General features: G+C 39.2%; 2 protein-coding genes across 3 annotated transcripts in view; one reads left to right on the top strand and one right to left on the bottom strand.

Moving 5' to 3' along the window:
* Nucleotides 1–753: 753 nt before the first annotated feature.
* jam2b (junctional adhesion molecule 2b) lies at nt 754–13,785 on the bottom strand. Its single transcript, XM_008328057.2, has 12 exons — nt 13,514–13,785; nt 10,475–10,540; nt 10,260–10,371; nt 10,023–10,171; nt 9,467–9,648; nt 9,259–9,367; nt 9,007–9,114; nt 8,687–8,705; nt 8,542–8,590; nt 6,608–8,381; nt 1,279–1,353; nt 754–801 (listed from the first exon to the last, which is right to left on the bottom strand). Exons 1-10 carry the CDS (start codon nt 13,557–13,559, stop codon nt 8,343–8,345), a joined length of 879 nt encoding a protein of 292 aa, XP_008326279.1. The 5' UTR covers nt 13,560–13,785; the 3' UTR covers nt 754–801; nt 1,279–1,353; nt 6,608–8,342.
* Nucleotides 13,786–21,128: 7,343 nt separating this feature from the next.
* The window catches only part of LOC103391688 (protein-lysine methyltransferase METTL21E-like), a 2,112-nt gene continuing 761 nt past the window's right edge, over nt 21,129–22,479 (top strand). The window contains exons 1-4 of one of the 2 annotated variants that reach the window (XM_008328055.3): nt 21,129–21,506; nt 21,679–21,810; nt 21,895–22,058; nt 22,135–22,252. In XM_008328055.3, the coding sequence (XP_008326277.1) occupies nt 21,684–21,810; nt 21,895–22,058; nt 22,135–22,252 (409 nt within the window). In that variant the 5' untranslated portion in view covers nt 21,129–21,506; nt 21,679–21,683. Of the gene's footprint in view, nt 21,811–21,894; nt 22,059–22,134; nt 22,253–22,479 lie in introns of both variants that reach the window. The other variant, XM_025064107.1, reaches the window with a different exon arrangement.

Genomic DNA, 22,479 nt, shown 5'->3' with positions numbered 1-22,479 from the left:
AAACACACTTTAAGCTTTATATTTTATTATTTCTTTCAATCATTTGACTATGGTCTTTGTAAAACTTTAGCTTTTTTAAATTTACATTTTTCTCCAAATAGCAATTAGCTTTATTTGTGTTGTTATGAGTGGTTTGAAGTTCCATTCAAATTTGAAGGTATTGTTGAGCTAATTCTACCTATTGACATGCCATTTGTTAAATACAAACTGTGTATGTACTGTGCTAGCTTTGACTTTTTGAAGCTATTTGTTGTAGAACAGCTGAAATGTGTGAAATCTGTTATAAGATTTAAAAAAAACAATATGTTTTATGACATATTATTGTCCTTTGGGTTTTTTTTTTTTTACATGACATTTGGTTGCAAAGTAAAGGCTGGAAACTCTGTCTCTACCAAGCAACCACACGTTGGAGTATTTGACGTTTTGTTGTTGTAACGGCGTGATCTTTTTCAGGAAATTTTCCATGAGGTAAAATCCATGATCTTTGCCTCACCACAACCAGGTGGACTGAATGACTGAACCTTCACCACAGGTTAGTCACCAGGCCTACACCCAACCACATTCCTTTACCCAGGAAATTGTTACCACCACACTCACTCTAGCATGAGCACACAAGTAGAACTGTTCCCTCTCTGTGGTTGGTGTGTCATTCCAACATGATTGCCCTGTTTGGGAACTGAAATCTCCTGTTTGTTTTCGACCAGGAATGAATTGTTTTCTCTCACCTTGTTCATGGCGGGTATAAATATTCATTGTTGCTGATGTTGATGTTGATGTTGATGCCGACGTCCTGCTGCACTGCTGTGTGTTACAGAGCAGAGTGGTGAGGGTTACTGATGAGCTTTCAACGTGCTCAAAACACAACAGCACAATCAGGCCTCATCATGGCTCCCGCTGTGGCCGCTGCCTGTTGATTAGCAATGAGCTTAGCATTTATCTACTCTAGCCTTGTGTCCTTTCCTTAAAGCATGGTATGTCTTCCCTCAGCTGTTCCGCAGATAAAGGCTAACTCTGAGTGTTTGTCAGTGAGCGTGACACATACTGATTAGACGTATTGTGGTGTTTCCTAAGCTAACGCTCAAGGGACAGGAAGTTTAATCCGATACCGAGACGTTAAGTAGCATTCAGAGAGGGGTGGCATGACGCAGTGGCTTCTAGGCGCTGGAATCAGCGGGGGGCAGTGGGATTTTGAAAGACTTTAAAGGCGTCATGGGGACTGGATAGAATCATGACAGGAATTCAATAACAGGCTTTTGTCCAATGAAATTTCATTCTTACCATAAGGATCCCTCTGTGTCTCCATCCGTTTTCCTCTCAACCTCTCCCTCCAGTTTTTTCCCCACTCCTCTGTTCCTGTGTAGGGGATGATTTAAAAGCATAATAGTGAGGGTACTTGAGTGCCGAGGATTCCTCTTGAATGTTAAACAGGCTGATCAAACACTGCAGCAGAGTATCTGAGCTTCAGACGGTCAGTGAATCACACACACACCAATGAACATGTCTGAACAATTTTGTCAAAAAAATCTCTAGAACTTTATGTTTATGCAAATACGTATATCATTAAATTTATTTATACATGAGATTAAAAAAGAATGTCCAAAATCCATGCATTAGCAAATGAACCTGACATGAGAGAAATCAACAACTGCAACGATTCATGTTTATCCTCAAGGTAATGTTGCTAACATTGACCTTATTGGAGCTACATATTTTTAGGTTTGTCGTTAGCAATCATTTATTAGTTGTCACCGAATTAACTTTTAGTTTTTATCTTTAAAAATAATCTTTATTGCTTGGAAAATGTTTAAAACTGAGCTATGACCAAACTTTTGGTATTTACATTTTTATTTTCAAAATTATTGCCTTTTGCATTGAGTTCTGAGGAGAAGAAGAAGACGGAGGACACGAGCCGGTGAGTGGCTGCGTGACAAGAAGAAACAAAGCGGACCTGACATCAGATGAAAGGCTAGTGAGCACCGGACGTTAACAATAATAAACTGAAGAATGTTTTTTCAAAAACTGCGTTAACACATGATAAAACAGTCAACGATAATGAACGTGTTAACGCAAGAATAACGTGTTAAAAATGCCCAGCCCTAACACACATAACAACATACATACATATATATATATATACAGTATATATAGTTGGTTGGATGGTTGGATGGATGGATGGGTGGATGGATAGATGGATAGATGGATAGATAGGAGGGTAGATAGATAGATAGATAGACGTATATAGCCTGGGTAGAAAAAGAAGCCTTTGAACATTTGGGTAAAATGCCAGAGTGGAGCTCATTTCTTTCATCACCTCTGGATAAATTCTAATTAAATTGTACAGTCATTTCAGCTGTCGGTGAGAGTTATAAAATTATTTTCTGAGAGCTACGAGGAATTTCAGTTTGTTATTTGGCTTCTGATGAAAGTCACAGCTGTTCACCAGCTTTGTTAAACAAATTGGTTTCTTTGAAGATTTTTCTAAGCTTTTATCCACCAACCTATACCTGGCATTCAGAGCAAAAGTAATTTCAGCTTTCCCATTCCTTGTTATACACACACACACACACACACACATACACACACACACACTGTGTCTCTTATGTTTCAGCTGTGTGTCTGCCTACACTGTTTTTATGTGAGTACTTAAATAGCCAGAGATGATGTAGGAGTAATAGGCTTGACTAATTGCTTGTGCAGGGGGCCAAGAGAGTGTTGTGTGTGTGCGTGCGCGTGTGTGTCTGACTGGAAAATTAACCTTTTTAACAGCCTTTTCTGCCTCCGTGCAATATGTTTTCTGGACATTTTGATCATTTCCAGGGTAATTTTATCAAGTGTACCATCCAAACCATCTTTCAGAAATGAGTAGTATCCTCAAGTCTGGAAGGATATTGCAAATGCTAATCCAGGACCAAAAGCAGCCATTAGGTTGAAGGGATAATATACAGTAAATGAACCATAAGGTCTTTTGGCACAGGCTACACTGGTAACATAGCTCATGTCCTGTTGTCCTGGAATCATAATTAAAATAAAATAAATAAACACACAAATAAAAAGGGGGTTAGTGTCTGATACAAAACCCTTGACTTTTTAGTGTGAGAATATGCAGGGATTATATAAGAAAAAATTAATAAGCAGGAATATTATGTAGCTCCTGTTTCTGCCCTGCAGGGGGAGCCATAATAATAAAATAAATGACAGTGGGTTCATTTGGTTTGCTTTATTCCCACGTTTTGACTTTATTCTACCATTAATCATTCGGCTACATGCAAATTACAGGTAAAAATACAGGTAAAGGGCAGCATCTGTGTCGACAAATCCACCACTATAAACTCCTAGTGGCCAATTAACAGATTCTTTAGTTTACACTTATAATTATATGCGAGTTTATAGATTTTTTTTGACAATCATGTCCTAATTTTGATGGAAGTTCCTACTAAAATGAGAGTAAAGAGACAATATTTGTTTACAATATCAGACAATCGCTGTAGCGGTCAAACATTAGCATACGGCTATCATTCCTGTAGCATGAATTGTTTTGATGCTTTTTAAAAATTAAATCTTCAGTGCTTGAAGTCAAAAAAATGTATCCAAAGATTTCAAAAATACATTTTCTAAAAATGTGAATAAATATTGAAAATGCTGAAAAATTGACAAGGCTGAAAAGAAAACCATCCTGCACCTTCACTGTTGTGCATCATTCCCAGTATAAAGATTTAATGCAACAAGAAGCGTAGGTGTCTGGTACGGTTTAAATGATTAAAGGTTGGAATTCATTTTACAGCTACAGCAGGAAAAGAACTATGTAATCTCTGCTCCAGTCTGGGTTTTTGGGGGGGGTTTGTCCCATTAGAGGCTAGACAACAACGGTAAGAACATGATGCAAGGTTTGCATAACCCAGAAGCTGCTGATGCTGAGGGTCAAATAGGGGAAGGTAAAAAAAAAAAAAAACAGCCAACCCATAATTCATGGATATGTTTTTCTAAAAAGCCACGGATGCGGTTTATTAAGCACAGAAAAATAGCTGAGAGTTAATAAGGGAAAAGTCATCTGTCTTTGTGCTTTAGCATGTGCTGTTGTGCCACCTGTTCAGAGATGTGTTGTGTTTCTGCCAGTTTTAAATAAAGCTTAGCTCACAGACCTGTAGTCCAACTCTACTAATAAAACCATGCCGACAAGGACAAATAAAGAGGTTCAAACTTGTTCAAAAACCCTCTAATAGAAATGCTTTCAAGACCATTTGTCCTGTTTATCTCTAATTCTTTACATTACTGAATGTAGACAAACACACACCTCAGTTGAAGCAAGCTGTAGAAAAGATTTCTTGACCCTGTGTGCGTGCTCCTGTACTGCACGGCTTGTGCCAACTTTTCCTCGTACTCTGATTCTAGAACAAGATGCAAACCTGTAGCGAGGACGCTGGTTGTGTACAAAATGAGAAGGACAACGGTAGGGTTAAAGAAGCTGTTGTTGTCTGACCTGTTTACTCCATACTATATCTTTGGTACACAACAGGAGTTTGGGGGAATGGGTGAACTATGGTAATGGCTGGCCTCAGGTACAGAGCAGATTTTGGTCGCGGTCAAACCAGACGGTAACATGTCGAAGGGAAAGCCTGGTCAGGGGCTTCATTTACATTCCAAATAAAATGAAGTCATTCTGGCAGACTTCATTTGACAGTCACCGCCTCTCCTTTCACCACTCTTCATTTTCTTTCTCTCCATCTTTCCTAACACACACGGATAAATTTTCTACTGCAGCAACACACACACTTTTACAAAATATGATGTAACAGCCTCCTGGGGGTGTAATCCATGGTGAGGATCCATAAAGAAAGCCTGTTAAGATGTTCAAAGGAAAACCACAAATTTTTTTTTAAAAAGCACGAAGCACGCGGTTGAGCAGCAGCTTTAACCTGCCGCCGGTGTGCGAGTGCGTACGTGCACCTTCTGAGGATACAATTTGGTTCCAAAACCATTGTGGTGCAGGTATTTTTGATCCTTTCAGGACATGGTGTCCAGGGCCTTAAACTTCAAAGTGCTCTCTGAGGGTTTGAACCTGGTTTAGGACTAGGTTTAGGATTACAAAGTGACACAATCCTCAGTTTCCAGTCACAAAAGACCTTTTAAAAGCAGTAAAAATCTACATCAGATACTCATAACATTGTGGACCATGACTTAAAAATGTTTATTTTAAATGAGACTTTAGCCAAAATGAGACTTTAGCCAAGTGGCTTTTCTTTTCTTTTCTTTTCTTTTCTTTTCTTTTCTTTTCTTTTCTTTTCTTTTTTTTGGACAAACACAATGCTCTGTCTCTTTGTTGTTGTTACTGCAGTAAAATACAAACAAGAACTGTGGCTGTCGAGTGATTGTACTGCATGACGGTCTGTTTGCACTGATTCATTTACAACGCACTGAAGGGAAAGTCCTTCATGGTGTCAGGATGGTTCGGTATTTACTGTGCTGTCAGAGGAGTTTTATAAAAAAGGAGCTTCAGGGTCTGCATCAGAACAAAGTAAACAGGAGGTGAGGAGTTTTATTACTCTGGACATTTCTGACAGCAGGTACTGATAACATTACTAGCAACTCTAATCTCTTCATGTACACCAGGACTGAATATCATCCTTCACCTGAGGATGGAACTCTACCACTGTGTGTTTGTTTATAAACCTGATTATTTTCTCCTGTAATCAAGGACTCGTCTTTCTACAGTATTTATAAAAGTGATTTCAGTACTGTTGTGTTTAGTTGGAGGGCTTTACACATTAAGTGTTGATTATTTGAAAGAAAAAATGACTTAATTTTTTTTATTATTTTGCACAAATAATTCTAAAAAAAATAACAAGGACATTAACAAAAAAAATGCAAACGTTACCCTGCAAAGTGACCGAACTTTCTGTCAAGGTGCATGCAGATAGAGTAATCAGATTAACTCCCTTTCAGGTACAAGGACTGATGTGAGACGTCTGGAGCTTACAAGCAGACTCATCATCAGATCAATAGGACACACTTTGTGTGATTATCACAGAAGGTTATAAAGACGTTCAAGAATAGATCTCTTGTGCTCTGCAATCACGCTGTCTGCATTGTAGCTCTTGGCACAAACAGGATCACGACCGCCGCTAAAGGGATTTAAAGATTTATACAGTTAATTTATCGCATCCCTTGAAAAGCAGACAAGGAAAGGAAGATGTTAAGAACTAGTGCTTTCCAGGACGTCTGATTTATGGATTTAACAATACGAAGAAGAAGAAGAAGTGGGAAGAGCACAAAGAAGAGGAGGAAGACAATGGTGCTTCTGTTCAAAGACAAATAATAGACAAAGGCTGGTGTCTTGCAGAAGCTATGGTGTGGGTGTTTCACACTTGGCTGGGCTTAAAGCCGAAAACATAAATGCAGTCAGTGTTGTAATGCCATCTAGTGGACATATAGATGCAACTGCAAAGCGCTGCTGCGTTAAAATAAAGACAAAAAAAATGTTCCCTTACTTTTAGTTATGACGACTTTATACTTTCATCTCGTAAACAGTTAAAAAAAAATTTTAAACGACTGAAACCTGAATACAGAGCATTAATTAATTTACATAGCTAGATGTGTTTTTTATACATACCTTGTGGAGAACTCAGAGGTGTTTGGTTCTTAAATGATGACGCGCCGTGGCCTTCGGCGGGATTTTTTTGCTCGGTCCCCCGTGAACTTATCCCATAATATGAATTTGGACATGCCCCTACGTTTAATTATTTTTTTTACCAACAAAAGGTGCAAAGTTGAGCCAAGAACTCCAAATATAGAGCCAGCCTTCCGTCAAAAACAAAACACTTCCTGCCGCCAAACCTGGACCAATCAGTGGGCACTTTTTATGTCTTTTAATCACCCCCGAGCCCCTACAGCGCCACTCAGGCCAACTATGATTTTGTCAGTTTTTTTCCTTTAACTCACGTGACGGTAAAAAAGGGGAAAAGGAAATACACACAGTTTTCCATATGTTTTTATTATTATTATGAAACAGACTCAGCAACAAATATGTTTAAAAGTCTTTAAAGCATCTTTCAGTGTGTGCAGACACCTGTTCACTCAGTTCACGTCATACAAACATATCAAATAATACAACACAAAAAACATAACATGATGATATAAACCATGACAAACACACACACAGGTCTAAAAAAATATATAGCAACAATGGAACAAAAACTCTACCTCAAAACAGTCTACTATATCTACTGTATATGAAAAGACATTTATTGGTGATGCAGTAAATTTACATTCTTTACCATAATGATTGTGTATAGTGACAACAGCGTGCCTTTATAACATGAGAAACAAAAGTGAAAAATTAACTAAACAACCACATGTCAGTGCACACAAAGAGGAATATGAGGAAATATATTACAACATTTATAGATAGTTGATAGTTCATTTACAGCAATGTGAAGGTGAGGTTTAAAAATCTCTTCCTTTGGAGGCAGCAAGTGTGTTATGAAGATCTTTGGTTTGACATCTTAAGGTATGGTTAGCGACCTAACTGGCTTTAGGATGCTGGTTAGGTGGCTAACCAGATTGATAGGATGCTATCAATACAGGTGGAGCTCACATTGCAGTCAATCATTTCTCTGGTCGGATCTTTAAACTCCTTGGATATATTTTGATAGTCCAGAGGAAGTGTTAAACAACAACTTCCCCACTTGTAAGTCGCTTTGGATAAAAGCATCTACTAAACGCATATAAATGTGTAAAAAAAAAAGAAAAATTAAATATTTCTTACAGAATTATTGCGATGATATATAATTAACAAGGAAGTGTTTGGACTCAAGTGCATTATTTGTTTGTTTTTGTTTGTTTGTTTGTTTGTTTTTGGGGGGTGGGGGGTAATGTTAAGAGAGGTGTAGAGTTGAGTTGGTGGCACCATAGTCACACACTAGAGCAGTGATTCCCAACCACTGCTGTGGCACACCCATGAGAGATCGTCAGGTGTGCTGTGGAAAATTTCACTTAATTGGTCAGAAAACTATTATTTATTTATTGCATATAATTTTTCTTTGCTCGTCAAAGCATGAAAGGCAGAACAAATGCTCCTCTGCTCTCCACCCTGATCGTCCCTTCCTTCTGGGACCATTCTGGGGTCAAAGAAGCAATCGCAATAATTCTAATGTTTAACTATTTAATTCCACTGCCCCATGTGTTAAAAATGTGAATTGCAAAACACGGGACAAATAGACATCCACTGCTGTGTGAACATGTTTCCTAGTACTTGAAAGTTTCTTGTCCAATGAGGCGAAAACACAGCTTTAGTGTACAATGGAGATCTTTGGGCGGGTAAGTTCAGAGTGACCTTCCTTCCTCCCTCAGATCATGAAGGACTGAGTTTGTTTGTAGTGTTTGATCTGCAGAGAAAAGAGAGAGTCGTACAATCAGCCGGTTCCTTTAATTTGCAGAGAAGAACTGTTATCAGCAATGTATCAACAACATGTAATGGCAAACCCAAAATTCATCACAGGGAGCAAAACATGCCCCAACATGATAACACTCCCTTTGATCACTCACGTTACGGGTGGGAGGAGGAGGAGGGGGTGCAGGGTTGTAGCACTTGATGCTAAAAGACAAAAGAGCAGCAGTTCAGCCTCAGCCGACTACGACAGACAAACGTTACAGGCAGAAGAAGAGTCGGGAGGAAAAGTGAGAGGCTCACCTTTTAGGGTCTTTCTCTTCTGTTCAAAGACAAAACAGGAGGAGAGACAAGAGGTCAGCAAAAGTAAATCAAATCAAATGTGATATTCCATATAATTCCATAAATTGTTCAACGTTTTCACAAAAATATTTGAATATTATTTTATATTAATACTTACCCTTGATATTTACCATCACATCAATCACAAATTGAACCTTTATACAGTAGCTTTTATAAAATTAAAGCCTGATAACCGATCAGGACAAACCACAAGGAGGCGAACTACAAACTACAGTATGTGAACTAGAAATACAAGCAACCATAGGATATTGGGTACTCACTTCTACAGCAGCTTTGGCGTCGACACACACATAGGCAGATGCAACAGAACAGGACGAGTGCTGAAAAAGCTGCAGCAGAGACAATTAAAACAGTCGTGTTGACAGGATCTGGAAGAAACAAAACAATGGTGTCATTAGAGATACAATTAAAAATTATATTATATTATATATAAATATAGTTATTTATATGATATCACATGAGTAGGGCACAATACAAACATCAACAAGCGCAGTTTTAACAGGAGCACTTACAGTCAACGACCTTTAGCTGTTGGGCAACACAACTCTTGGGCGCCCCCGCACTGTTGGAGGACTCACAGCGGTACATCCCCGTGTCTATTTTAGACACACTATTAAACTTCTGCTCCAGACAAACACAAAAGAGGTGAGAGAGTAAAAAAAGAGTATAAAAAATATTGAAGATCAATACTAACAGTATTGTTAGTTTTTTGCTCCTCACCAGTATCCCCTTGTTGGTGTCGATGCTGAACGCAGCGTCTGCTGAGGCCATCAGAGCCTTGTTGTCCTTGTACCAGCGGTAGGTGGCAGGAGGGATGCTCAGCTTGTCCTTACAGAGAAGCTCCAGGTCTGAGCCCACGAACACAGAGCTGGGTACCTCACAGGACGGTACATGTGGAGGCACTGAGAGGTCAAAGGTCACAGTCTTTACAACGAACGCAGTGTTTTCTCAAGTCAACTTCCTGGCCATGTTAAACTGTCACAATGAAGTCAAACAATGCATTTCCTGGCCATGTTAAACTGTCACAATGCACGAGTGTTTAGTTACCAGTTGGTTATCAGTTGGGCTGCTCAGTTGGTTGTTTTCTGTTGCTGACTCAAATCTTGGTTTGCTAGTTGATTGGTAATTTGTAACGTTTGATGGAGTGTTTGCCTCTCTTTTGTTGGCTGGTTGACTGACTGACTATTTGGTAATGTTGTTATGTGGCTGGTCAGCCAATCAACCAAACAGTTTGTTAGTTTTGTGCATATTCAACCCCTCACTCCTTAACACGTACCCAGCACATCTAGTGTGACAGTGGTCTCCCCCAGGTTGACATGGTCTTCACTGGCGGTGACCTCACAGCGATATTCTCCGGAGTCTTTCTGAGTCACTGAATGTATCGTCAGTGTCGCTCCGTCTATCTTGGCCCGTCCCACATAAGGACCTGGGAAAAATCAAGCAATTAATCAAACAGAGACGATTGATGAAACGGATGAAAACGTGCGTCATTCTTGGTCAGCAGGAGGTACACCCAGTAAATTTGTGATTGAAGTAGACAAACGTCACTCCCTTTCCTTTCTTCTTCCACTCAATCCGAGGGTTCTGGTCCTTCTCAGTCTTAAACTCACATGTCAGAGTGGCATCTGTGAGAACAGGGAGTCCGACATCAGTACTGGACGTGTTACTGTAATACTTTTCTAGCACAAACACATCCAACTTCGACGATCTTTTTCTCCATCATCTCACCTGTGTGCTCGTGAACCTCTACTGTAGGTGTGGTGCTGCTCACAGTCACTGACAGACAAACAGGACCTGTTGGGATGAAAGGAAGTGGAACACACCGTTATTTAACACAACAAACACAAGTGTTTACCTGCCACTTCCTCTGAGACAATGAAGGAACTCTCTTTCTATTTGAAGTGGCACTGTGTACTCCTAATGATCAGCAACACAGCTTCACTGGAGTTACAACCAGGAAAATGAGCAACATCCACCAAGTCTCGCTCCAGTCATTTGGTTTTTGTTTTGGAGAGACTAACTGAAAACCACATTATTTTCATACCGTCTGATCTGCAAGTAAGTGAGAATGTTTCCAACAAAGATGGTTTGAAACTCACAACACATTGAACACACACACATACACACACACACACATAGTCGTCTTTATCCCAGTGGTACCAGGAGCGGTGGTGTGTAGGAATGTAAGTGATTGATGACTCCCCCACGAGCTGCTTTACTCCAACCTGATAACCTCTGATTGTGATGGATCCCTACAATAGACATGTGTGCGTGTCCACACACACTCATGCACACACACTCTTTAATATTCATTTTCAAATCAATTCCAAAGAAAAACTTTAATCGTTTCAGGACGGAGGAAAAAACGATTTAGGAGAACCTCCGGTGCACACGTGTCTGTGTGTCAGTGTGTGTCAGTGTGTGTGTGTAAATGTGTGTGTGTGTGTGTGTGTGTGTTATGTGCATGTGTCACACATGCGTGTGGAGAGCATGTTTGTGTTTCTAATACAAAGCAGCTCTTCATGGCAGTAACTTTACCCAGCTCAGCTGGCATCACCAAACACACACACACACACACACACACACACACACACACACGGGTGTAAAACACTTGTGCTGATCTTCACTGATGACAACATTAACATGAGTCCCTCTGCATCATATTCTTCACACTGACCTTCTGTTAAACCCAAACCTAACTCAGACTCGACCACAGTTATCTCATCACAACAGACACATTTCAAACACACAGTGGTCGCTGTAGTCCAGAGTCAGAACTACAAGAAACACTTTAACGTCTCTGTAAAAATATTGTTACAATAGAAAAAACATTGTAGAAAAAAACATAAAATCAAATGTAGCTAAGCAAAGGTTAAGAGGAATAAAAAAAACAGCTAAAAATAGCCAATAATCAACTAAAGCTACATCACAAATAGTTAATTATAACAGCTAAAAGTTAAAAGATCATTTAAAGATATGATTAATTTTACCTTAAGAATTACAACTTAATACTAGCCAACAAATACCTAAAAAAGTGAGAAAAAAATAAAAAACAGCAAAAGTTACAAAGGTATATCCACATTAACCATAAGTTAAAAATTAAATGATTAAGAAATTTTAAAAATTTATATTTGTTCCTGAGACAAAGGAAACACGCTAAAAGTCCATTTCTCACTTTTATAATGGAGGAAAATTGTATAATTCTATCACAGTCTACACAACAGGGTTGATCATTTAGTCACATTCTCCTGGGTAAAAACACGTTTTTTTTCATCGATAGTGAAAAAAGTCTCGCTCCTTTCATGTGTGTTTGGTGAAAACGAGTCCCTTGAAATTCCTCAAACATCAAATGTAGGTTGTAGATAACAGCAGGGTCAGTTAGGGGCTATCATCAAACTGCAAACCTCAAACCCTTCCGTCAGAACATGTGATGTGTCTCATCATTCTGCAGATCTGAGGTTCAAACAGCATCAGGGCAGATTCAGTGTAAACATGCAGCTCGACTACAAACACTCCCTGGACAATATCTGACGATGACGACGGCCCACAGAGGAATACACACCTCCTCCTCCTCCTCCTCCTCCTCCTTCTAGTCTTAGTGAGAGGTCACACAGCCTTTACCCTTCCAGTTAGGATGGATGAGCGTAAACTTTGAACACTTAGAACTTCTAAAAGTTATTTAGGAGAACCTTTTCCAGAGATATTCAGAAATCTAATTATTACAAGAGAACGATTATAAAATATTAGCCTTAGTCAAAAAGTTAGTAGAAGCACAAATGCATTAAAAAAAGGCCTCTGTGGCACCTCCAACATTTGTGCAGGGAAGAAGTATCCAGAAATTAAAAACAGATGTTTGCTAAGTTTGCTCAAAGTTAACACGTAGAAAATAATTAAATCAGGAAACTTAAAGAGACAGAAAAAAACAACTAGTTCAATGTTAGTTAACATAAGGAGTTAGCACAAACTGAGAATAATACAGCTAATTTTGACAAAATACAACCAAAACATTATCATGATACAACTAAATGCTTTAAAAGCCAAAATTGTCATAAAGGTTAAATAAAACAGACCAAATTTATTAAAGATAATAATAAAAAGTCAATGTTTCTCAATGATAGCGTGAAATGGGTCAAATAACTAATATTAAGTAAATCAAGACTTCCTAATAATTTTGGATTAGAATAGGCTTAAAATTAACCAAGAACATAGCTTCAGTTAGCACAAGTACAATTAGAGTAAACAAAACAATGGAAAATGAGTTGTGCTAAAAATCTAGTAACATCCTATTGCAATCCAATGCCTACTTCTGCAAACCTCTCCTCCTTAAGTCCTTAAATAAAATATGTAAAAAAAAAAAATTATTCCCATACCGATAAATCGTACTTTATTTTGAATAAAAATCATGAGGTTTTGCAGTCTTTAACATTAGGGTCTGATTAAAATATTTTTAAAAAATGTTTTAACTAAATCTAAAGATTTACCAAATCGCTCTGAAACTTTTACACGATCCCTTACCAGCCTACGATCGCTGTTGCACGAATTACTCTTTTTCTTTCGTTTAAATATCAGTGCACACAACGGAAATACCAATATTAAAATAACACCAATGCAAACATTTGAAAGAAGAAAAAGAGTACACGCATCCCGACAGTACAATTCATACTTTTTCACTACACAACAACTACAAGTTTTCACTTTGATAACGTTGAAAACTAATTGATCTGTACCATACTGCAGTAAATTCTTGTAGGAACGAGAGGAACTCACTGTGCAGTAAAGGGATGAGAATCAGGGGCAGCAGCCACATCGTCATCTTCTCTCTGATAAAGTCTCTCTGTGTGTGCGTGTGTCTGTGAGAGAGAGTCCTGCTGGAATCAAGTGTTGTGCCTCAAAGTCAGTCTGCAGCTCCTCCACCTCTGACTGAGCTCAGCTGCAGCTGCAGGAGCTGCAACATGCACGCGCGCGTTCACGCGGCCGAGGCAGCTGACGGGAGCGCGTACACACGGGAGAAGAGAGCGGAGAAGTTCAAGAGCAAAAAAAAAAAGTGGTTTCCATTCCATTATGAATAATATATTAATCATGTTTAATCATGGTTAATCGATAATCATGCAATTTTCTAACCATTAAGGTTAATATACAAAAATATATATTACCATATTTAATAGTGTCTCTGCCTCCTTGCTGTATTCTATTTTTTGTGGTAAGGACTATATTTTTATTATATTTGCTACCAAAAACTGACCACAAGGTGGCAGATGATTAAGAAAACACACCGGTCTTCAGCAACAGCTGGCAGCATCTGTGCAGGAGCTTTAGGGAATTTTAAGTTGTTAACTTTAACTTCCAACAGCAGGTGTAGGCTTAGAGTTGTCAAATATGTGGTTTGTGTATCAAACGTGTAACATTCGTGGTCCCCGACCCACAGGTCAGCCTGTCCTGCTGTGATCAACCTCTGGCTTAGCTCACTCACACAGCACATGACCGTAATACTAATCAATTTGTGGAAGTCTTGTTTTTGTACTTTTAGCTGATCAGTTCGTGCACCAGGTAACTACACCAACTAGCTACTAGCTGTGCGTGACTTACTTATTTACGGACTATTTTTTTTTTTTATTTTTAATTTTTAAAAAAGCAGTTAATGTGGTCATAGAGGTTCATTTGGTTTTATATTAATATTTACTGCATGTTAAAGCAACAGGCACATTTACATTGACTTTTTTCATCCATACGTTTCTTTTAACAGTCCTCCATATTGGCTGTTGTTCAAAAATAATTTTACAAAGAGTTTTGAGAGTGGCTCCTGCCCCCCCCCCCTCCTCAGTGCAGGGTGTAACCTGAGGAGCAGAGATGAAACAGCTGCAGCCTGTAGCTACTGTGTCCTTGACTATTAGGTTTCCCGCCTGTAGCGGCCACACAACAGCACATTGTCACCGGCTGCGGGGTTAATGTGCACACTTGCGTGCACTTGGGGCCCATATGCACATGGACACAAAGAAGTACGTGTGCATTAACTCACAGCGGGGAATGAGAGAGAGCGACACACACACACACACACACACACACACACACCGAGGCGGTCAAATCTCTGCTGCAGCACCTGTTCTCTATCAACAGGGGCAGCTGCTGCGCTCTGACCGGGACACACTCATGTCATGTCACACACTCTGAAGACACACACTCACATAAATCACAACACAAGCAGCGCACCGAGTCCAACTGACATGTTTCACACTGACAACTGCTCACGTTACACTGACAGAATTCTTTGTTGCTGAGGAAGATTTTTGATTTGAGCTGAATCGTTGGACCCTCTTTGGAATCAGTTGTTGTTGATAGCATTACTCAGCAACAAAGGGTTTTCTAGGTGGACTGATCTCTTAACCCTCACAGCAAGAAGGTCGGTGGTTCAAGTGCCAGCTCGACCTATGACCTTTCTCTGAGGATTTACATTTGTCGTGTTTTTTTCCTGCAATTCTTGGTGAAGTCCAAATCTATACGTCGACTATTGAAATATTTACATTTTCTTAAGTGACCACAGGTGTGAATGTGAGCGTGAATGAGCGGGTCAGTTTATGGTCATGTCATATTAAATCATATCTGCAGACAAGAGTAAGAGCAAAGACATTTTTGATGATGTCACGTCCCGTGACAACTCTACCTGCATAAATACAATTTTTGAAAAATGAAAAGTAGTTTATGTATAGAAATGTAAAATTAAACAAAATGTCCAAATATGACTTGAGTACACAGTACAGTATAGATGGTATTAATGACCATTCTCTAAAGCAGTGTTACTGCCTCAATATAGTATGTACAATACAACAACAATACAAATATAAATTGCTGTAATATTAAGCCTCTCTCTCCATCTTTACTCCTGCAGTGACTCCTCTGCCTACAAATCCTGGATGACCAAAGAGAACCAGAGCCCTCTGCTGGGAGAACAGGTTCCTGCACCACAAGTGGTGGAGGTTCCAAAGGGTAAAGGTCAACTTAGAAGCAGCAAGAAAATAAAAAACTACAAAGATGTCAAGGTGGAACCAGGGGCTAACATAGAACAGAATGTCATTGTGGAGTCAGAGGTTAAAGAAGAACCAGAGGTAGAAGTAGACCCAGAGGTCAGAGAAGAGTCTGAAGAGTCTCCAGGATGGAGACAGAAGATCAAGCAGAGTCACAGGAGTTTCCTATGTTTAATACAGAGTTTCAGTACCAGGACATTAAGAGGCCCATAGACAAGGAGGGAATCAATGCTGAAAATATGAACCACTGGACAGTGACTACATTAGACCAGACACCCAAGATGATACAGACAGTTAAAAATCTGGACAGTGACTACATTAGACCAGACAGTTTAAAAAAAAACCAGACACCCAAGATGATACAGACAGTTTAAAAAAAATTAAAAAATACTCATGCCAGACTCTGCTTCCATGGTAGAAGGTCAAGTGCTGGGACACCATCGAGTAATCTTTTCCCAAATGAAGAACCTATGGTGCCGTCCATGCAGTTTCCTGATCTGGAAGTAAAAGAAGCACAGGATGACTGGGACCAGCAGGAGGAGCTCTACCCTAATGTAAGCGACACAAAGGATTGGACAAAATCAAGAAGTAAGAGGCAACTAGATCCAAAAAACAATTTTTGATTAAAAAAAGTGAAAATTGGTCAACTTTAACAAATGTATCATTTGAGAAAAACATAGGGGGAAATTAAATTAAAAATATTTCAAATGCAAACTATATAAAATGTAGTAATAACTTAACAAAGGCATTAGCAAATCGTTAAATAGTAAGTTACATACATATACAAATTATAGCATTAAAGAAAATGCAGATATAACCAAAAGCAAAAAAGGTCATACTGATATAAATGAATCCTGTCATAAACATTAATAGCTTCCGAATGGCTTAATGTTACAAGGTAACCAACTTTATGGAAAGCTAGCATGTTTTAAAATTAGCCAATGATGCAGTGGAAATTCGATTGAATTCATTTGAAAATATATTTTATAAATATATATAAAAATAAATTTTTTAAATTCGTTTCATTTTGACTATAAAAATAATTTTCAGAAACAAATTCAGGACTACACGACCAGTCAAAGTGGGCCTGTTTCTCTGTATAAAACAAACAAAATAATAATAATTAAATTATCGTCGCTCGTTTGTCAGACTACATTTTGACCGCAGGGTGAAGCTCTTGTCAGGCTCTGGTATTGGAGGGAAAGTGTTACCAGTTCTTCAGTGAACCAAAAGAGCTAAGTACACATTTAGAAGCCATCTTCTTGATTTATGAATATGATTTTTTTTAAATTTCTATCAAACCCTTCAACTCAAAGCTTGTACTATATAAAACATTCATGAGAAGTACTACATATTTGTTCTGATACTTCTGCACAAACATCAATATTTGAAATAGTTAATGGTCCCCTGCACAAACATCAATATTTGAAATAGTGAATAATTACTGCCACCTACTGGGTCTAGTTTGAAGTTATTCACTTGCATGCGAAAGAAAAGAACAAAATCATGAGCATGAACATTAAGCACAATTCTAGCTATGTTTGACTCTGTCGATGCAGGTGTCTGGCAACTAATTACTAATATCATTGATGACAAAAATGCAAAGTTCAGTTTTTGCTCTTTGATTTTGCTTCCGGGAGCTTCTGGAAAATACATTCTCTGCTCTACATGATCTGCATCAATGCTTATTGTTCACTATAAATGTATGGTGGTGTTGTTTCCTCTGAGCCATGGCAGATGGGCGCACATCGGTGTTGTTCTCATCTAACAGACATCTCTTATCGTTGCCATGTTCACCATCACCTTCCTCTTCTCTGTTCTGCACCTGCTGTTGTTCCTGCTCCATCAACCACAGAAGAAAAGCTTCTTGAGGCGAGTTTTCAGCAGATTCAAATACAGCCAGCAGCTGTGCCGCTGTCACAAAAGCCAGAGGATCATTTGTGTAAAACTATTTTAGGGCTCTGTCGTGTTTAGACTGAACCTGATAAATCCAGGCATTGTTCTTTGAAAACCAGCAGCCACCGCAGTGGATGAAGGGAGGATTGTCACCAACTCTTTAATATCTAACAGTCAATATTGTCTAATAATTTAAATACAAATACAAAGAGTTGAATGTGAAGAGTAACACACAGGACAGTACGAGCTCCTACAGTCCTCAGTGCTGTACTAACCGTTAGTTAGCTTCTGGTAGTTTGGGTTCATTTTTAGCTAATAATTTCTTTACTTTAAACTACTTCTGGGTCAACATGGTATTTCTTTCATTACTACTTGTTATTTGTAACCCTTAAACTAGTTTTGCAAACAGAAAATCTTTTGGACTAACTTTAGGCTAGCTATTTTGCTAATTTAAGCATATAATCTGGATAATTTTGTAAAGGCCTTTAGACAAAGTTTTGTTGTTGTTTTTTTATTATTATTTTGTGAATCAGTAATTATTACAGGCAAAATCTTAACCTGACTTGGCCATTCCTGGCTCAGGGACAAACCATTTGTTAGCTGTTAGCTGCTAGCTGTTGTTGCTATGCTATACCTGTTACAAAACAGACAGGAGCCAATTGCAGCGCTCAAGAGACAAAGATCAGTTGAAAGGAAGGTCATTAACAGAAAAGTCCAAACTTAAATACATCCACTTACTGGACCAGGCAGGAACACAGGACACTAACATAAAACAAACTGAACACAGAGCATGAACCACTGACCGGCAGCGACAATAACTCAACTAGGACTAGCAGCAGGGAGGTGTTTAAACACAGGGAACCAGGTGATACGGGTGAGACTAGCGAAGGAGACAGGTGAGTGTGATGACGCCAATCAACTAAGAACGACAGACTACAGGGAAAGGAGATGGACAGACCACACAACACCCATGATATGACTAGCTATAGCATCCCGGCTAACTTACTAATTTAAATTATGTTTGCTAACATTCCTTTTAAAATATTGTTTTACTGGTTTTTACTTTCTTTCTTATATATCATTTTTGTTGCATAATCAGTGAGAGTGTAATCCTCAGAGTGTTTGGGTCATGATTTAACGCCTAAAGACGTACATGAAATGTCTTTTATTAGCAGTCCAAACAGTGTGATTCTGAAGTCCGTCCATGCATTCCTGTGACTGCAGCTCCATGACAATGAATGAAGATTAGTGCGGCTATGTGTCGGTGCTATTAGCAGCAGTGACATAAACACTGTTTTCAAACCAGCGGCGACCAGAGTCCAGCTGCCTGTGAAAAGTTTACGACTGGAACTTGGAGACCGAGGTTTTCATTTTGGCTTAGGAGCCAGGCTGCAGGGCTTTAGCTGGGGGGACACTGGCTCACACACACTTCCAGATACACACACACACACACACATGCCATCAAACAACTGCTTGTGCTGCCTCAACTTAAATGACTTGAAGTGACAGATGAGCAGCAGCAACAGCAGCAGCAGCAGCAGCAGCAGCAGCAGTGTTGAGTCACTGTGGATGGTTGATGTCCACACCATGTCCACCTGTCAATCATCAAGATTTGGGGACAGTTACTGTCTCTTGATCAAACGTAAGCATGATCTGATTATACGCAGCATCTAAAAATAGGATGTGGTAACAGAGTCACCAGTGGATGTCGTCGGTGTTCGACTGGAAATGAAAATCCCACCGTGATCTCTTAAACCCAGTAAACAGACATTTTTCCTGGGAGTAAACCAAAGGGAAAATCCACAGGGATCAAAGTTCAAAGTTATTTTCTCAGAAGATCACGTCACGTCAGGATCAATCCATGTCATTCTTTCATCTGATCAGTTTGATCTCATCTCTGAAACTTTTCCAGGTTGTTGTCAAAAACCTGTTTGTACCGTTTTTGCCAGTTCTCTAGGCCCAGGGTTGCAAACAATGCATTACTATATTGGAAAATTGATGAGAAGCTACAATTCAACAGAAAATATTGTAAGTAATTTGACAAAAACAGACAAACGAGTCATCAAATAATTGAGAATTAATAACTGAAGCTTTAAAGTGGTCTCTATCCAGAATCCCTCTCTTGTTCAGGTTCTTTTATACTGAAGAAGCTGTAGAATGAAGCTCCAGCTTTGTAAATGATTTCAGCAAAATCCAATTACTTCACAAACCCCTTCCATGAATAACCGAGGCCACCAATTCAGCAAATAACAAGTGTGCAGTAACCTAGAATTCACTAACATGGAACTAGGCCCAGTGGAATTTTTTATTTTTTTTTATTTCATACAACATCCCCTGCTGAATCCAAACTGAGGTCCATCTAAGTTTACAGAGGACATTTTCAAGGCATTTCACTTATAGTTTTGGAACAGCCAGCGACATGATGAGCTGAGAGTCACGCCCTGCAGCATGTGAGTCGCTGACAGGCTTTTCAGTAGCCGCATGTCAACAGGTCACTTAATAGGTGCAAAGCCTGTGTAATGTTGAAGGCTGTGATGCACTTAATGCTACTGTGAGCATGGCTAGACTATTGACAAGAGAAAGTAGACTGTCTTTCACACAGTCAATGTTATGTTCAAGGGCTGGTGGTAAATAATTGACTTTGGTCATGAAAGATTTGAAGCACTGAAACTTGATGTGTGATTACTGGTTACTTGTAGACGATAAAAAACTTCTGATGTGTGATTACTGGTTACTTGTAGATGATAAAAAACTTCAAGTGTGTGTCTCTGTTTTTTTAGGGTAAATACGTTGCACAATGTCATAAGAGGAAATTCATGGAGAATTGAGGAGTGGCAGAGAAGTACATGAGGGCTTAAAAGTCACCAAAGTGGGCAGCTTTAAGCTGCCCGGGGAGCAGCGTGTGGGGATGGTGTCACCTCAGTGGTAACTTAGCAGCTGGTGGATTTGAACCTGAAACCTTCCGTACCCATGTCTGCTTCCTTAACCACTGAGCCACCACTGCCCCTACTGTTATAAAAATATATATTATGGTAATTTTCTTCTTCGAATAAAATATAATTTTCATGTGTCACTTTTTTGTTGTAGTTGCTAATATTTACATCTAATGAACCATTCTTTTTTTGTAGTTGCCTACAGTATGCTCTCCTTAACAGGGTCCTAAAATAAACAGAATGACTCCACTCTGGTGGCTGCTGCCATGGCTGCATTTAACTTGTGCTATATTTGACAGGCTGTAATTATAGCTGCTGGATCAACTATATCAACAAAGCAGGATATAATAAACACTTAACAAGCGTTGACAGTGTTGTTAGAGACAACAGTCGAACCCCTGCGGTTTAATTAAGGGATTCAGTGCATGTTTTTCCAGTAGGTGTTGACAGATTTAAAATCAGTTCAAGATTGTTTCCATGTTGCTTATGTTTGGTCTTTCTTTTTCAAGTTATTGGACAATAGGATGTCTGGGCTAAAAAAGTTTAACTGATAAAGTGGTTGCTAAGAGTACGTATCTTTATAAATCCATTACACCGTGCTGAAATACTGGAATACTGTATCACATGACAAAAAGGACATTGACATTGATATTGGACTTTATCGAGGATTGAAGTAGGAAATAAAATAAGTGTGTGGTTTTTGCAGCTACAAAGAGGAGGACATTTAGAGGAGTGGTCCGGATTAGGCTCCCCACTCTGTCAGACTTTACAAATCCATCTGTTGGCTGCTGCCAGTGACCCTAGAGATTAGGGGATCATTCAGGGGTGGGTCACAGATGTAGCAGCTTCTATAAAGACCACAACACCTCAGAGATGTGAGCAGGGCAGGATCGCAGACCGAGCATCAAACAGGTAAGAATAAGACATGTATGTAATGACTAATTAGAAAAAGTTTAAAGGATAATCTCCATACTCATGGTTTGAGTTCATTTACTCAAGATAAAATGGTAAAGGCAGAAACTACAGTATAATGATGTTCTCATTGGGTCTCTTGTTTGTTTGTTCATTGTTTTTTTTTTTGTAGCACCAATGGAGACGTTATCTGAAGATGGCCAATCAGTCCCACATAACTGTGAACATTTGAAGAAAAGGAAGCAGAACATGAAGGTACAAACAAATACAGAAGCAGCACAGAAAAGTAATGAGGCATGTCAGGGTAAGGATTCTTATCTTCTTTTTTTTACTACTCTTTAATCTAGAGTAGTAGCAGAGCTACAGTAACAGGTATATTTCTTTACAGATCAGATAGATCAGAAAGTGATGGTCAGAGAAGCTCCAGACAGAGGGAACATAGTGGCACCCAGTGTTTCCTGTTCACTAGAAAAGGAGACATTTTGTTTTGCTGGTCACGAAATCAGCATCCGAGAGTCTGTGGATGCTTACGGTGCTCTGATCTGGCCTGGGGTACGTTCAACGTTAACGTCACTGATGTGACTGACTCTGTTTGTGTCTGGTGTAACATTAAGGCTCTGTTCTAAAGGCTGTGGCGTTGTGCCAGTTCCTGGAGAACAACCAGAGACAAGTGGACCTGTTGGATAAGGCGGTGCTGGAGATCGGAGCAGGAACTGGATTACTCTCCATAGTGGCCAGTTTGCTTGGTACGGCTTGGATCCTTCATCTGACCTTCATAATTAGGAGGAGGACAGCAGCAAAATGATATCAATACACTGATTTAGCAACCGCTCCTGATAAGACCGCTGCACACATCTGAGGCAACGTTGGTATTGACAAAAGAGCTCCTTTTTATCTTGTTTATATGGAGCAGAGTTCACGGCGTAACGCAAGAGAAATGCCATTAAATCAGTGCTATGAATATTTTACTGTT

This window comes from Cynoglossus semilaevis, chromosome 16 (genome assembly GCF_000523025.1).
Source record: "Cynoglossus semilaevis isolate Cse_v1.0 chromosome 16, Cse_v1.0, whole genome shotgun sequence".
NCBI lineage: Eukaryota > Metazoa > Chordata > Actinopteri > Pleuronectiformes > Cynoglossidae > Cynoglossus > Cynoglossus semilaevis.
Note: the sequence above shows the minus strand (reverse complement) of the source record. Positions and strands in the feature narration are given on the sequence as shown.